The following is a 17,827-nucleotide window of genomic DNA, read 5'->3' on the forward strand; positions in this document are numbered from 1 at the left end:
ACTGTGGTGATCATTGCCGAAACATTCGCAATAAAGTGCTAAGAGTTTGAAGGAATTCTCAGCGGAGCTCACACAATTTCGATGAAATGCTCCCGACATATGGGAGAAATGCTCTGGACTTAAACACCTCCTTATCCTCTTGATCTTGTGGGTGGTCACGTTTTTTCATCCTTAAAGCAATACTGACCTGATGTGCAGAATATCCATTATGTTGAAATACAGATTTCAAGTGCTCTAATTCGTCTACAAGGCTGTCTTTATCAGACACGACATGTGCCCTATGCACCAACGTTCGAAGGACGCCCATAGTTTGTGACGGGTTATGACAGCTTGACGCCTGCAGGTACAAATCCGTATGCGTGGGTTTTCGATAGACAGAATGCCCCAATGACCCATCCACCCTGCGATTAACCATGACGTCCAGAAATGGTAGGCAACCATCCCTTTCAACTTCCATCGTAAACTGAATGTTTGTGTGGATGGAATTCAGATGTAAAAACCGTGAAAGCTCTTCTTCACCGTGAGGCCACACTACAAAAGTATCGTCCACGTACCGCCAGAAGACTGTTGGTTTAAACCTCGCCGAATCGAGAGCCCTCTCCTCAAAGTCAGATACTATATTGAATTTGCAACTGTGTTAACCCTCGTTTAACTATAACACACCGTACATCGCACATTTAGTCGGTTCATGAAAAAGCTGTGCTTTGTCGCGCTGCATAAATTTACACTGTTTTACTGAGGTATCAATAAAAAGCTCCGATTCTTTCAAGACCAGAGGTCTCACGTATAAAACAGCCTCAAACGTCTGACTACAAATGAGTCGATCTATTAAGATGCATTTAATATTTGACGTTAAGCACATAAGCGAAGATAAGTTTTAAAAAGGTTTGAAACGATAATATGCTTGCATTTTGTCGCAACTCGCCAAGTGTTCTCTTTATTAAACACTGAATGAATATTGTATGGATAAATTGCACTCGATTCCAAGCAAAAGCTCATTTTTCACGCAACGCAATGTTTATGACGTCATATCTCATGAACTATACGTCGTACAATGATATAACTTTGCAGGTACATTCAATGGCATATGTGAACACTGTCCGCAAAATGCGTTGCGGATAGATTTAGCAGTAAGGAAGTAGTAAACTGAAACGTCATGCCGGATGTTGAAATTTTATTAAATGAACAGTGAAACTGTGATATAAACTTTCTCCCCTTCGTCATTTTGCGTGAGATGTCAGCGAGGAAAAGTTCAGTAAACGTTTGAAATCATATATGAAGTTTGTTGTAAGCTACTAAGTGCACTCATTCTCAAATAGTGGGTAAATATAGCCTGTGTAATTGGCGTGTCGTGGGTTATGCTGCCTGAAGACATGTACGAGTACACAGTCTCTACATATAATACTTGTCTTCCTGTGTTAAACCTTTAATATAAGATTATACATCGTAATGATTGTATTAAAATAGAATTTTAAATTCAACCAGTAATAATATAATATTGAAAATCAAATTGTTGTTGCATCTGGAAGCTGAAAATGTGCACCATGAACCGGGATAACTGTTCAGAAGCATAGACACTGACGCACAGTAGTGTAGAAACTGACAAGAAACTGGAAGGGGTAAGTGTTGTGCATAATATTCACCAATGAGCCAAAACATTATGACCAGCTGTTTAACCTTTCAAACACAGTAGAAAAGAGATTCTGCTTGGCATGGATTCTACAACACCTTGATATGATTCCAGAAGTATATGGCACGGATGTCTACGCACAGGTCAAGCAATTCCCACAAATTACAGGATGATGGTTTACAAGCACGCAGCTGGGGCCAATACGTGTTCCAGTGGGTACAGATCAGGCACATTTGCTGGTCAAGACATCAATACGAGTTCACTATATTACCTCCTCAAACCACTGTAGCATGATTTTGATCTTGAAACACGGCCAGCTACCTGTTGAAAGATGCCATCGCCGTAGGGGAGAACCGATGCAGGCGTCCGCAACAATGTTCATGTAGTTCACTGCTCTCATGATGCCTTCAATAACCACCACAGATCCCATGGAAGCCAACTCAATGTACCCTGTAGCATAATTTTGTCCTTAGCGGCCTGCACATCTTTGGCGCGGTACATGCTTTGTGGTCATGCGGTCTAGGCACCTTGTCACGATTCGCGCGGCTCCCCCCCGTTGGAGGTTCGAGTCCTTCCTTGGGCATGGGTGTGTGTATTGTCCTTAGTGTAAGTTAGATTAAGTAGTGTGTAAGCTTAGGGATCGATGACCTCAGGAGTTTGGTCCCATAAGACCTTATCACAAATTTCCAAATCTCCATGCTTCGTGCAGCCATTCGCCTGTGTAAGATAATTGATCAACCACATATGGCTCTTGAATAATTTTATGGATTTATCTGTAGATTTTTTATATATATATATATATATATATATATATATATATATATATATATATATATTTGCTGCTTTTGAACACACACACACACACACACACACACACACACAGTTGCTCACATTTTTCTTACTGACATACTTTTGTGTGTGTATCATTCTTAACATTACTCACCTCTCACTGTGAAGACTTAGATCAACAAGAATATTGTATGACTCCTAGGCCTGGCAGCATTATGACAGGAATTGTTGGTACTTGTTAGGATTGGAAGGGTTTGCTCTCCTGCTTATTGGTATTGCCTTTCTTGCCATTGGAAACACTGAAATTGCTGGGTATTCTCAAAAATCTGCTAATACCTGGTATGATCAATTTATCGCTTTCAGGCGTCTTGTCGTTTCACTAATATAGCTTGAAAGACAAACCCTTGTGTGGGTTACCAGATGCCTAAGTTTATATCTAAAAGTGTGCTCATACTTACGTCATTTAATGCCAGGAAACCATTGCCACCTCCTTAAAAGTAGTAGTAGTAGTAGCAGTAGTAGTAGTAGTAATAATAATAATGAAAACTTAAAATCCCTATAAAAGCTGTCACATCATGCTTCTGTCGCCAAAGTGATCATTGGTTTTATATATATGAATTATGCATGTCATAGCATATTTTACAAAACACAAGGCACACTTCAAGGATTTCATCATTTATCAAAGTTTGTGTGAGAATTATGTGAAATTTTATCTGTCAGCGGGCACTGTATCTCACCTTTCCTTATGTTATCTACGTGGAGAATTAGTAGACTGATGATATGGCATGATTTTCTGATAAAATTCATAATTTTTCCCTAATGAACGTGTTAATCTGGCAATAATATTTTACATTTCTGTCTTACTTAATCAGCATAGAGCCCAACATTCTGACAGAAATCAGCTGTCAACAATGGAAATACAAGGATGTGACTAGTCAAATATGTAATATACTGGCCGTAGGACAACTATGTTATGCTTCCAGCACCTCATCTTCCTCCTGTGGATTGCTTACCTTTCACCTGCAGGCGTATCTCCTTTGGAGACTACATACAAATACCACAAGAGCACTACATGTTGTGGACATGATGCTGTATACAAACAGTCTGTTGATACACTGCCACAGGGCACATCAGCCATGCTTCCGATCAGTATGTGGATCAGTGCATCAGGAAACTGGCTCCACTGCTATTGAGGAAAAAAATACTGTCTGCAAGTCACGTGGTTGTGGACATACTTCCGTATGCTGGATACTTCAGGTGAAGTGCAACCTCCAATGGCTGCATTTAACTACTCGCTCTGTTCTGGCCAGGAGAGAGGTACAATCTGAACTTGCCACATTGCTTCATCATACTCTGCACGGCATGGCCCTCTTAAAATGACTGCTGCATAGTGACTCATAATAAGGCTTCTATTGGAACTGATAGTATGCCAGAGAAGATTGTTTTTGTTATTCTCAAGTGAACACAAATGATCCTTCAATTGTTATTAGGACTTGTGAATTTGTGCCACGAACAAAGTGTTCATGGCTTCAACCTGGGAATAATCATTCAATACAGCATGCACCACCCATGATGGGCTTTAACAGTGATAAAGAGGATTAAACCAGGATTTAACAAAATACAATAATTTTTCTTAAGGAAAACACAATATTTTTAATAACAACTTATATTGTGTCATTCAACCATAACAGACAGACACTTGTCAAAAATATACATGATATAAAATTAAATATTTCACTTTGTATGTTTACAACCCACATGTTCTCAGGAATTATTGCATTCATAAACAAAATGCATACTAACAGTCTTAGTTGATTATCAACAATGATTAACAGCAAAGATACATGAAATGACTAGCTTAGACATTATTTATGAATAAGTATGATTTTTATGAAAGTGAATTTTGACACTGTTTTCCCCGAAATATTTATTTGTTTCACTGCACAATACTTTCGGGACTATTATTACTATTTTGTAAATACACAATTATTTGAGCAAATTACAAATTAAATCTAGTTGTAAATAATATATATAATTCTTATCAGTGCTCATTATTGCATCTTCATTCTTATGCTTCTTCAAGGGTTATAGAATGTACCAATTGTGTCTAAAGAATCACTTTAACTAGTAAGAACATCTTTTGTACAAGTTATTTGTTACAGTTCATTTCATTTCTCCAAAATAAAATTCTCAAATATAAATTGGTCTTATCAAAACATAAGCGCATTTATTGCAAGCAACATCATCTCTTCTGCTTCTGTTGTAAATGGTCTTAATAAAATAAATATGACAGCAACCTCAGAAGAAACAGCATTGCTGTGTAAGTGTCTTTGTTTTTATTGTTAGTAAGTACCTTTTTTTTTTCTTTGGCCAATGGTATTCACTATTCAAACAATTGAATCAGAATTTTTTTATAGGTCTTAGTTAAATAAAAATTAACCATGCACATTAAAAGATATTTTCAGGTTGTTATATGAATGTGAATCAGTATATCTGAAAACATTTCACAAAAACATGAGGATACTGTCTGCCTAGCTCAGCTCATTCTGGAAGCACCTTGTATGGATTTAAAATGCCTTTGGGATCCATAAGTTTCTTTATCTGCTTCATTAACCCAATGGCACTCTGTGACTTGGAATAATGCATTACCTTTGGTTTCTTGAAGCCAATACCATGTTCTGCTGATATACTTCCTCGTACCTGTGATGTCCATTTGAAAACATATGACTCTATTAGAGAGTCAAGATCATGCTCATACTGCTTAGAAGTCACATTGAGATGCAAATTTCCATCACCTGTGCATACAATCAGATTCTATAGATTATAACTGAAAGTGTAGTTCATTTAGAATAAAAGCATAAGTAAAGTACACTATAACATTGAATAAGTAATAACCAAGGACTGATAAAGAGGGAAATACGGAAGCAGAGTTAGCACAGCTGTAGAGAGGGAAACAAGACAGGGAGGGAGAGGGTGTGTGTGTGTGTGTGTGTGTGTGCGCGTGTATGGAGGGAGGGAGGAATGGCATGACTGGCAGTGGAGGGGAAGAAAGAGAGGAAAAAATTTTCTTTACATTATGTACTTTATACTTATTAAATACTCGGAGTAGCAATCATGCAACAAATAAATGTTGCTGACTAAAAATAGTGAAAAAAGAGATTTTATATATCGCTGGGAAATGGGTCATAGGCAGGATCAAGGGAACCCACTGTGAAAATAATGTGAGAGGACCCACGACAAATAAGTGCCCAAGATAATAAAGTGAGATGAAGAGAACTAAAGATAATAATAAAGAAAATAGCAGGTGAGGTGTGTATCTACTAATGAGACAGTATAAAGGAAAGTGGTTGGTAATGAGTTTGAATTGTTTTTGTGCATCAAGTATGGAGCAAGCAACATGTAATTACATGTGTAGCCACAGTGTTACAGCTGAGCTGAAGTTTCAGTTGTTTTTGTGCATGAAGTATGGGATCAGCAACATGTAATTACATGTGTAGCCACAGTGTTACAGCTGAGCTGATAGTTACTGATATTATGATATCTTCATTTTATATTTTCATTGCTCTTTTGCAATCCAATAGGAACAACAGCCTCATGAAGAAACTTCTGATAGAATAACAATGTGTGAGGGTTAGGCTTTGAATCGGGATATTTGTCTTTAGTGGCTGTGGTCTTACCAACTTAATCATCTGAGTACACCTCACAACAAATTCAATGCTTCCGTCTACTAATATTTCTTACTCAGCTCTTGATCATTTTATGGCTCTGATATTACAACAACATAATTTCCAGGGTGGAAACAGTAACCAGTAATAAAGAAAGGCAGATACTCAGTAGAAGTGCACTGATATGCCCTCACGTAATAGGACTCCCCACAACCACAGTGTGTGGTGTGGCTATGTGTGTTACATTATCGCTCCAGAATGTTGACATTACTGTTATTCAGCTATTCCTTTTATTCTACGTGCAGTGAGATTCTATTCGGTCAGTGGGGTACAAAATAAAGAAAATTAGAGTTTAATGTCCCACTGACATAATTAGAAAAGAAGCAACTCTCCAATCACTGAGCTGAAGTCAGTCATGGAAGACCTAAATCAGAATGAGTACATTGAGGATTTTAACCTCTCCCCTCCCATATACAACTCAAGTGTTTTAAGCATTATGGTATCTTGCCCACTGAAGTTAATTTACTACAATTATTATAATGTGAATTCAACTGAGCAAATTAATTCAAAATAAAAAAGCTTACTTTTGCTACATTTAAAGTCTTGTTGATAAGCAAAGCATTTGTGAAAGAGTGTAATTTTATTTTGATAAGTTTTTCTGTGTGAAACAGCTGAAGCTGAGCTTGAAGAAACATTCTGAAAATGCCTTGGAGCAATGCTTGTGTCTTATTATTACTGAAACACTAATTGATTTCCAGAAGACTGCGGCAAGCGACCAATGCAATGATATTATTTTAAGGTGTGTTTGTAAGATAAGGATGAGGCTCCACTGTCTTCTCTTTTAGTGATGTATTAGATGTAACATATGGAAACAGACAATTATCTCAAGGCAGTATAAATGTCAGGATGCGTAAAAATAGATTTCTGTCTAGCAAATAAATGTTAAATAATATTTATATAATAGAGGGAAACATTCCACGTGGGAAAAAAATATCTAAAAACAAAGATGATGTGACTTACCAAATGAAAGTGCTGGCAGGTCGATAGACACACAAACAAACACAAACATACACACAAAATTCAAGCTTTCGCAACAAACGGTTGCTTCATCAGGAAAGAGGGAAGGAGAGGGAAAGACGAAAGGATGTGGGTTTTAAGGGAGAGGGTAAGGAGTCATTCCAATCCCGGGAGTGGAAAGACTTACCTTAGGGGGAAAAAAGGACAGGTGTACACACACACACACACACACACACACACACACACACACACACACATATATCCATCCGCACATACACAGACACAAGCAGACAATCAATTAAATAAAATTTAATGATATCCAGTGCTAAAGACTGGAACTACACTGAGGTGACAAAAATCATGGGATACCTCCGAATATTGTGTTGGACCTCCCTCAGATTAAACAAGTCATTAGAAGTTCCTGCAGAAATACTGAGCCACCATGTTTCCTAGACATTTATAATTGCAAAAATGTTGCTGGTGCAGGATTTTGTGAATGAACTGACCTTTTGATTATGTGCTCAGTGGGATTCACGTCAGATAATCTGGGTAGCCAAATCATTTCCACATGTGGTCCAGAGCGTTCTTCAAATCAATCACAAACAACTGTGGCCCAATGGCAGGGTGCACTGTCATCCACACAAATTCCATCATTCTTTGGGAACTGCAAATGGTTGCAGCTGGTCTGCAAGTAGTCAAACATAACCATTTCCAGTCAATGATTGGTTCAGTTGGACAAGAGGGCGTAGATCGTTCCTTGTAAACACAACCCACACCATTATAGGGCCACCACAAGCTTGCACAGCACCTTGTCGACAACTTGGGTCCATGGGTTCATGGGGTCTGTGTCACATCCAAACCCTACCATCAGCTCTTAATAACTGAAATTGGAACTCATCTGACCAGGCCACGGTTTTCCAATTGTGTAGGGACCAACTGAAATGATCACCAGGCTGCAGGCAAAGAGACTCATGTCTGTTGTCTGCTGCCATAGTCTATTAACGCCAAATTTTGCAACCCCATCCATACAGATTTCTGCAGTTATTTCATGCAATGTTGCTTGCCTGTTTGCTGTGACAACTCTACACAAACAGTGCTGCTCTCGGTTATTAAGTGAAGGCCGTCGGCCACTGTGTTGTCCGTGGTGAGAGGTTATGCCTGAAATTTGGTATTTGTGACACATTCTTGACACTGTGGATCTTGGAATATTGAATTACACTACAATTTCAGAAACATAATGTCCATGTCTAGCTCCAACTATTATTCTACATTCAAAGTGTCTTAATTCTGGCATGGGGTCATAATTACAATGGAAACCTTTTGATATGAATCATCTGAGTACAAATGACAGCTCCGCCAATGCACTACCTTTTATACCTCATGTATGCAATACTACCGTCATCTGTGTATGTGCATATCGCTATCCCATGACTTGTCACTTCAGTGTATATTCAAGTAGTTTTGAGACAGAGATATGAAATATGTAAGCTGTATAATAGTTGCTTATGCAAAACACACCAAAAAATAACTAAACACAAAGCAGAAAACTACTGCAGACAGGAAATACAATTCTGGCGCAGTGGCCTGGGAACATAAAGCATCTAAAGCAATCAATGACTGCTTTACCTACAGAGCTAATTCTGAAATAGTTCAACTAGTATTTGGGCACATACTACACAACACAGAGAATGTTTCATTACGAAAATTACTGTATAAATTATTCTAAAGGAAGGAATGACAGTTAAAAAGTTAGTGTCTCACAAAGGATAATAAGGTAAGCAGACGTGAAGCACAAACAAATGAGTGGTGTTGTCTCGCCCTTTTCAATTCTGTTCCAATACCACTCCTTGCTGATCATTGTGGATACTATATGTTTGTACATTACCATCTCCTGTGCCTGTCGCCTTGTTGACATTCAACATTAACTTTTTCAGCAGCCACCTGCTATTGAAGCCACCTCATTGGCCAACCACTTCCTCACTCACAAGAATACATATATAAATAAATCTAAAGAACTGCCATTGGTATATGAATGACACTGTCTCATTCCAGTTTGGGTCCTTCCTATCTACTCACAATCTTGAATCTTAATTAAACAATTAGGTCATGATCCCGACCCATGATAATGACACTAATATGCTGTTGCCTTTAGAATCTCAATATCTGATTTATCCTCCAATTTTAATTCTAAGCCTCATGAACCATCTTCCTGCTTCTTAATCTCCAGCTTTGCAGCTGCCACCTTAAAACCTGAGGGACCAACTAATCACTAACACCACTTATGCAATATAATAAAGAATACAGCAGATATGCTGTATAAGAGTTGTGAGCAGCTGTCTGTATTCATTTTGTGGGCGTGCATCTGGGAGAAATCACACATCAATCAAAAAGGGAAAAACGGCGTTTAATGAGAATGATGGGGCTCTATAGTGTGGAGTCAGACTAGAAATCTGCAATAGCTAATGAAAATTAAGTAGTAGCAATAAAAGGAAGATAATCTCATATTAAGAAAAATGTAAGGCAGGGACGCAGCTTATCACCACCATTGTTGAGCCTGTATGTCAAAGAAGACTTAGTCGAAGTGAAAGGAAAATTAATCAACAGAAGTAAGAGGAGTTGATACCAAAGCTACCATCCTTGCTGAAAGTAAGGTAGATTTAAAAGAAATTTTTAATGGCAAACTACTTTCTTCTTCTATGAGTCCATCAATGAATTTTGGCAACGGTGATGCATCTTTATTCTATAAACCACAGTATGCAGTAGCTGATCTGCACTACAGTATGCAGTAGTTGATCTGTGCTTGGTAGACATGCCCACTGCTTTATGTTATTTGACCACAATACTCTTCTTTGCCCTTTTCTTCCCTTTTATTACCAACTGTTGAAGTATGTACTTATATTTGATGTTCGATAAGATATGTCCTAGGTATGTAGTTTTTTCTATTTCTTGCTGTCCCGGTGTAACAGTTCAAATAGTGAGACTAAAGTATGGAGATAAGGTTAAGCTCAGTATTGGTCATGCTTCAATCAAAGGGAGCAAGTGGGAAGCCAACAGCTTTGGCTGTGAGGAGAGTGGCTGGCTGGATGGCGTTTTCTGGCGATCGAGAGGGTTACTGCCACTTGCTCAGTGACGAGAGCCCCAGGAACACTGGACACAGAGAATTTATCTCGTTCTTTGAAATTTTTGTCAAAGATGTATTGTGAACCCTGGAGCCACTAAGAACTCTGAGGCTGTTTTGCAAACTTGGAATGGAAGTGTCTCGGGAACTGCTAAACACCAAACATGGCTAGGTTGGTCCGTTCCGCGGTGTATTTGTCATGGCACCTTGTGTCCCCTGGAGTTGCTGTGGAACCATGGCAGCTCTGGGAACTCTGAGGTTGTTTTGCAAAGCCAGGCTGGAGAAGTGTTGGTGGCTGCCAAGTGTTGCTTTTTTGTGGACAGTAGTAGCTGTGGTTCCCAGGTCACTGTTATACCAAAATATTCATCTGAAGAAGCAAGAGAGGCAGTGGGGGTAGCTGGCAACAGAGTGAACAATTTTTTAAAGGATTTCATATTGCTTTCAGCTATTAGAATATTAAATCCTTTAAAAAGGAAACAACAGGCAGAAATTTCAGAACTCGATTCAAATAACATTTAGACTGCTATAGACTTGATAAATGTAACAAATTAGCAGTAGCAACTCACATTAAAGGCACAGGCCACCCTTTGAAAATTGAAGACAACCTCAAAATTTTACACAAAAGTGGAAAAAGTAAAAGAATGGATAACATGGAAGATATGGAAATTTTCATACATAATACAAAGCTTGGAGATAACATTCTTAATGAGATAACTGAATTCAAAAACTCAAAATTCTTTAACAGTCTTAAGCCTGTAGTAACTCAATAGATTCAAGATGTGTCAATGTAAATAAATGACAAAAAATCTGTCAGTACCATGACTATTGATACAAAACCTCGATAATTGATACTGACTCTCATGCTACACGTTCGCCATCTTGTGTTACGTGTATAATGTTTACACGCATATCGAAGAAATTTGTGCAGTGAATTATGTCAGAAATCAGTGATAAAATACAATGTGCAATAGTGTAATGTTACTCAAGAGCTCTGCCATTACACCAGTGATGCAAGTGAGCTGCAAGGTGATGAAATCGTAAGTGATCAACTGGCATATAAAAGCCTTTCATGCTATTTTCGCAACAAAACTGATGCAAAACTATCTGCATCCCATACACACTGTGATATCATACATAGTCAACCACAAGAAAAAAAAGCAGCAGAAGACATCACTGACATTGATTTATGGCCATCCACTACCCCTCCCCTCACCCCCCCTCCCCCAAATGCCAGTACAGTAACAAACAATGGACAAAGAGTTCTAGGTTAATCTAGTTTAAGTCGGCTTATTTTTAAGTAACATTTCTCTCTGTGTATGTACGTATAAATGTCTGAGGATGAACAGAACACCTTCGAAACACGCTCTATTACGTTATATTAAACATAAAACAAAAAATAAAAAAAGTGACTGGTAGCAGAAATTACCAACACACAGTTTAAACCTTATTTGGCATAGTGTAAAGGAGGAGTGTTTATTAGACTATATAAACAGAAACTAGAGACTTTACTTTCTAAAGTCTAAAAGGATGGAAACAGATATTAAAGGATGTGAATAGAAACTATTTTTCACTTTTAATCTATATTGCCATATCCGTTTAACAGTCAGTCTCTCCACCTGTAAGTGTTAAATGTCCTAAGTGCTATCATTCCATTTTCAGTGTCCACCGTAATCTTTGTGTGATGATAGGCTAGGCTTCTGTGTAGTGTCTATATTTCTGCGTTGGGTTCCCTACAGTTCAACAATTCTTATAGACAGATGCTGGGTCATCACGACTGGTAGATGAGTCACTCATTTCTGTTTATGATAATTTCCCATGTCTCATTGGATGAACCTTTTATAGCGAGGCTGGTGACGCAAAATAATTACAGTTCTCAGTGTTGGAAAAGTTGGTATTAAAACTATCAACAGCAACCAACTTGATTTATGTAGTTTGCTTAAGGGAGAGATCTTTGCTACTGTATTTTACACATTCTGTGGTAAATCCATGTTTCAAAAGTCTCAATCTTCTTTGCTGTTGACATATTTAGTGTCCATCCTTTAGAAGTGTACACCAGATGTAATAACATCTTACAAACTGAACTCTAAGCTTTATGTCTAGTTCTGTAATTGTGAGAATTTTATGAAAGCATTATGGGTGTTCTCTATCTGATATTTTGTCTCCAATCTTCACAGAGCCACATTCCAAGGTATTTAACTTCTCTGCTATTTTTATTGCGGAGCCACTGAATCATAAATTTGCTTTTGTAAAGAAGTCAGGGTGTCCTGTGACAATAATAAAATGCATCTTTTTGGTGTTGATATTCAGACTCAGATTACTGCTGCCATCAATATTGTATCATCAACATAGTGAATGTTGTTGATGAAAACTCCATTAATCTTTATCCTTTTTTCTATCCCACAATACTCTGAGTACACATTGAATAACAGGGGTGACAGAACGCATTCTTGTGAGACACCTCTGCAAATTTAACAAAGTCAGTGTCCTCATTATCAAACTTAACATGTGCTCTCTGATTGCAATATAAATTCTCAGTACAGTGGATATGTTTTTGAGCTACTGTATATCCACTCTTTTAAGAAATTCCATTAGTTTATGATGATGTATTCTGTGAAAGGTTTTTTCATGATCAGTCAAGAAAGACTTGCCTCATTAATGAACTTCTAACATGACCTTTGAAGGATGATTTTCAGAAATATTTTCAAGGAATGGCTCATAAGACTACTGGGTACACAACCTTCACATCTGCACATTCTTCTGCATTGTACACTTTGTTGATACATTAGTGTAAGACTAACACTTTCTTCATCAAGAAGTTTAATGAGTTCCACTGGAATTTCATCAGGTCCTGTTGCTTTATTGATTTTTGCTACTGTGTTCATAATTTGTAAAAGGCATAAAATTACAGACAAAAGTAATAAAGAGTAGTACAAAGGAAAATTATTCCTTCATAAAAATTGAAAATGCGAGAGATAGTAGAAGAAACAGGAGAGTTTTGTTATGAAGGAAGAGGAATAAACATGATAATTGGCGTAAGGAGAGCAACAGAATTTGATTGCTATGTGTGAGCACATTCTGAAGCTGTGTGTCTGGGGAAAAATACACTCAGCAGAAGAGATAGGTCATCAGGGTACAAATTATGATATTCAGGTTTTTTTTAACTAGATGCTGAAAGGGACAAGATAGGGAAAATATGGTGTGGAGAGAGGAGAGAGAGAGAGAGAGAGAGAGAGAGAGAGAGAGAGAGAGAGAGAGAGAAATCGCATTTGTGAAACAGATTATCAAGGATGCTGGGTGCAGCAGGAATGCAGAAATGACAAGTTTAGTACACGTCAGAAAAAGACAGAACAGCATTAAAGTAGTGACAATTTGACAATGTGGAGTGCATCAAAGGTACATCAATAATCACATTTTTAATTTTATTCAATATTCGGATGACTTATTATGCTCCAGATTAAGAGTGTTGAGAAACTGAGTAATGCGATCTGATATAGCACTCCATGAACATATGGAAATTACCACACTGAAATGGAAAAAGACAGAACAGCATTAAAGTAGTGACAATTTGACAATGTGGAGTGCATCAAAGGTACATCAATAATCACATTTTTAATTTTATTCAATATTCGGATGACTTATTATGCTCCAGATTAAGAGTGTTGAGAAACTGAGTAATGCGATCTGATATAGCACTCCATGAACATATGGAAATTACCACACTGAAATGGTACGCACACTATTGATCTAACTGCAAAAATCAGTAATGTAAAATGCTTAACAGTTCACAAATATTTCTGTTGAATGGGATTTGTGCAGAACAGCAAAATGTGCGGACTACATTTCTTAAAGAGATGCAGTATGATTTTTACTTTAAGAGCCTTAAAAACCCAATTGTGGTGGGCTGTGAGTCTGTATATCATATGTACATGTCAAGCTGCTACTCAAACTGTGAGTTTAGATACATGTAAATGAAGCTGATCAATTTCAGCATTTGCTGCAGCAACAATTGTTCATGAACAACGGTTCCCAGTAACTGCTCCAACAATTTTGTCTTTAAATCTGGGAGAGAATACTCAGCGAAATATCTTTCTTTTCTTTTTTTTGTGTGTGTGTGTGTGTGTGTGTGTGTGTGGGAGGGGGGGGGGAGGGGCAAGGCAGCCCACATAAAAGTGCTAACCCCTATTCCATAATTTTTATAAGTTAACATCTGTTTTCTATAAGCTTCCTAAACAAGCTTGGGTTTCATACAGCAGCCAGTTAAGTATTTTAATATTCAGTATATTACATGCACATGATTCATATGTCCTCATTTTTGAGGACATTCATTAGTAATCATCTTACATCCCTATAACATGAAAAATGAGAAGTTGCCAACCTACGTCCATTTCAAATGAGTCATATATGCTCTATCAATTTATGATCTATGTGGGATTCTGTACAGAGAATTTTTTGTATGGAAATACGTCAAATGAAAGAGTGACGTATTTTATAATATAGAATTTTATGAAACGCTTCAAATATTTTCATGTAGATGATGTTCTGTTTCTACAACCATTTGAAGTCATCTGTTTTTCCAACGAGTACACCATTTCCAACTCTCTGACTTGTCTATATCTTAAAATGACAACTCAATGATCACACATGGGCACTAAGATACATAAAATAACCAACATAATTGATACATTTAAGAGACATGCAACAAGCACACTGATGGCTATTCTTTGTCTGACCCTTATCTTAAAATGACAACTACATCATCATACATGGACAATGAAATGCAGAAAAAGGCAACATAACTGATACATTTAAGAGACGCACTGGATTTGAAATACAAAATAAAGTCATGCGTCTCTTACCGACATGTCCGTATCCAGTCACTCTCATAGCTTTTGTCTCTCTCAACATTTCTGCTACTTTGGGAACTGCAGCGTAGAACATCTTAGATGGTAATGAGATATCATATTTGTAGACATATCCATCATGTACAAGTCCTTCTGCCACACGCTCACGCAGCTGCCATAATTGCTGGTGAACACACAGTGAGACTGAATTAGTATTTCATTCATCACTTACCCAAATGGCCAAAGCCTGAGATGCGGAGAGCATTGCTGTTCTGAAGATGAGACTTCAAAATTGGCACTAAACTGTAATAGTGCTGTAAAGGTACAGTCACATCACATGTGTACAAATGTCCATCCAGTTGTAAAGCTTCTGCCATACGTTCTCTCAGCTCCCACATAGACTACGAGACAAATCCGTTTTTAGTCCTTTAACATGCAAGCATGTTCACAGAAAAGAAATTTGTAATGATAAAACATAAAGCAAAATCTCCAAGCTATGCAACAGAAATATAAGTCTGTCCTGGCTCTACAACTCAGATTCAGTGAGTGCTGTCATTATATCTTCTCTTTACAAACAGCAGTATTCTGCTGCTTTTGTAACTTCAATCAAAGGTTGATAGTCTTGTTTACAGTTGATTTGCACAAAATGTGTTACACAAATGTTAATAAAAGCACACTGACATAAAGCCATGTAATTTAACATCATCTGTTGCAGTCTTCGTATCTGTCACTTGCAATAAAATATAAAAAAAATAAGTAATTTGTTGAAGAATAGAATTCTGTTGTTACAAAATTTAAAATTACTGACGTAATTGACTAATATTAAGATACTAATAGAAGATAAACAGCTGTATTTATCATTCTGAGAAAGGAGTAGCTTTTTTCAGAGTAGCAGCTTTCGTTTTAATTTACTAAATTGCATTTAATGGCAAAACAACCCACATGGAGCATGGACCTTGCTGTGGTGAGACAGGTGCAACTACACTGGAGCACTACTGTATGGTTTAATGATTATGCCACCCTCTTGAATAAATTATTACAGGCAAAAATTAATTCCTATTTGAATCTCTGGGTGGGAATTATTCAGATGATGCTGTCATCAGAAAAAACAAAATTGGTGTTCTACAAGTTGGAGTGTGGAATGTTAGCCCCGTATTCAGGTAAGTAGGTAAGTAGAGAATTTAAAAAGAGAAATCCATAGCAGAAGTAAGCTATAGTAGGAATCAGTGAAGTGGGGTGCTAGGAAGGACTGGCCTTCTGGCCTGGCAAGTAATGGATTACAAATACAAACATGAATAAGGTTAATGCAGGAGCAGGTCTTATAATGAATAAAATGACTGGAATGTGGGTAAGCTACTACGAACAGCATGGTGAATACATTATAGTGGCCAAGATGAAACCCACACCCACCACAGTACTACATGTTTATATGTCTACTAGCTCTGTAGATAAGACAGAGACTGAAAGACTGTAGCATAAGATAAAAGAAATTATTCATCAGGTCTTTAAGGGAGATGAAAATTCAATTGCGGTGGAGAACTGGAATTTGACAGCACCAAAAGGATAAGAAGGAAATACCAATAATAAGAAGACGCAGATGGGGACAAAGGAATGAGAAGGGAAGCCACCTGTTAGAATTTTGCACAGAGAATAATTTAATCATTAGTAATACTTTGTTTAAGATCACAAAAGGGGGCTGCACTTGTGGAAGACACTCAGGAGCCACTGGAAGATTTCAAGTTAAATAATATGTTGATAGGCAAAGATTTAAAATGCACACTTTAAACTGCAGATGCAGACTCTGCCGTAATTTATTAGTTCTGAACTGCAGATTAAAACTGAAGAAATTGTGGAAAGGGAGTAAATTATGGAAAAGGGACTTGGATAAATTGAGAAAATCAATGGTTACTGACAGTTTCAATGGGAGCATTAGGCAATGACTTGACTACAACAGGGAGAATGAATACAATAGAAGATGAATATAAGATTGAGAGAGAAAACAGCGATGCAACTTGGGATCAAATACACAAAATTACAACCTTCAACAGAAATCTGGGCATAACACATTAATTACTGAATTAAACTGACATAGCAACAAAATATAAAAAAGGACCAAATGAATCACCAAAAGGGAATACAGATGGCTAAAAATGAAATTGAAGAAAGTTATATAATGGCAAAGCAAGAATGGCATGAGAAGAAAAGCAAAGCTGTATAAGCAAGCAAGCATGACAATGAGAAAGGTAGATCAACAATTAGGAAAATTAATGAAATCTTTCAGAAAAGAGAAGTGGTATATGGATGTGAAGAGTTTGGATGGCAAGTCAGTACTAATGAACAAGGGGAGTCTGAAGGATGGAAAAATTATATAGAAGAGCTATACAAAGAAAAAGAACTTAATACAATATTCTGGAAAGGGAAGAGGAAGTAGAGTAAGCTGAGACAGGAGATGTGATACTGGAGAACAATTTGTTGGAGCTCTGGAAGACTTAAGATGAAAGAAGGCACCTAATGTGGATGACATTACCTCAGAATTATTGAGCTCCTTACGAGAACAAATCCTGACAAAACTAACACACCTAATATGCAGGATGTATTGAGAGACAAGCATAATATCCACAGACTTCAAGATAAATATAATAATTATAAAGTAGGCAGGCTATGACAGAGGTGAATATTGCAGAACCATCAGTTAAATAAGTCAGAGTTGCAAAATACTGACAGTAATTATTTACAAAAGAATGGAAAAACTAGCAGAAGCTGACAT

The 17,827-nt window shown here is 37.3% G+C and overlaps 1 protein-coding gene across 2 annotated transcripts in view; it reads right to left on the reverse strand.

Moving 5' to 3' along the window:
• Window positions 1-4,069: 4,069 nt before the first annotated feature.
• The window catches only part of LOC126469743 (D-2-hydroxyglutarate dehydrogenase, mitochondrial), a 62,667-nt gene continuing 48,909 nt past the window's right edge, over window positions 4,070-17,827 (reverse strand). The window contains exons 7-8 of one of the 2 annotated variants that reach the window (XM_050096965.1): window positions 15,293-15,461; window positions 4,070-5,214 (exon numbers count right to left, since the gene is read on the reverse strand). In XM_050096965.1, the coding sequence (XP_049952922.1) occupies window positions 4,961-5,214; window positions 15,293-15,461 (423 nt within the window). In that variant the 3' untranslated portion in view covers window positions 4,070-4,960. Of the gene's footprint in view, window positions 5,215-15,075; window positions 15,245-15,292; window positions 15,462-17,827 lie in introns of both variants that reach the window. The other variant, XM_050096958.1, reaches the window with a different exon arrangement.

Source organism: Schistocerca serialis, chromosome 1 (assembly GCF_023864345.2).
Source record: "Schistocerca serialis cubense isolate TAMUIC-IGC-003099 chromosome 1, iqSchSeri2.2, whole genome shotgun sequence".
Lineage (NCBI taxonomy): Eukaryota > Metazoa > Arthropoda > Insecta > Orthoptera > Acrididae > Schistocerca > Schistocerca serialis.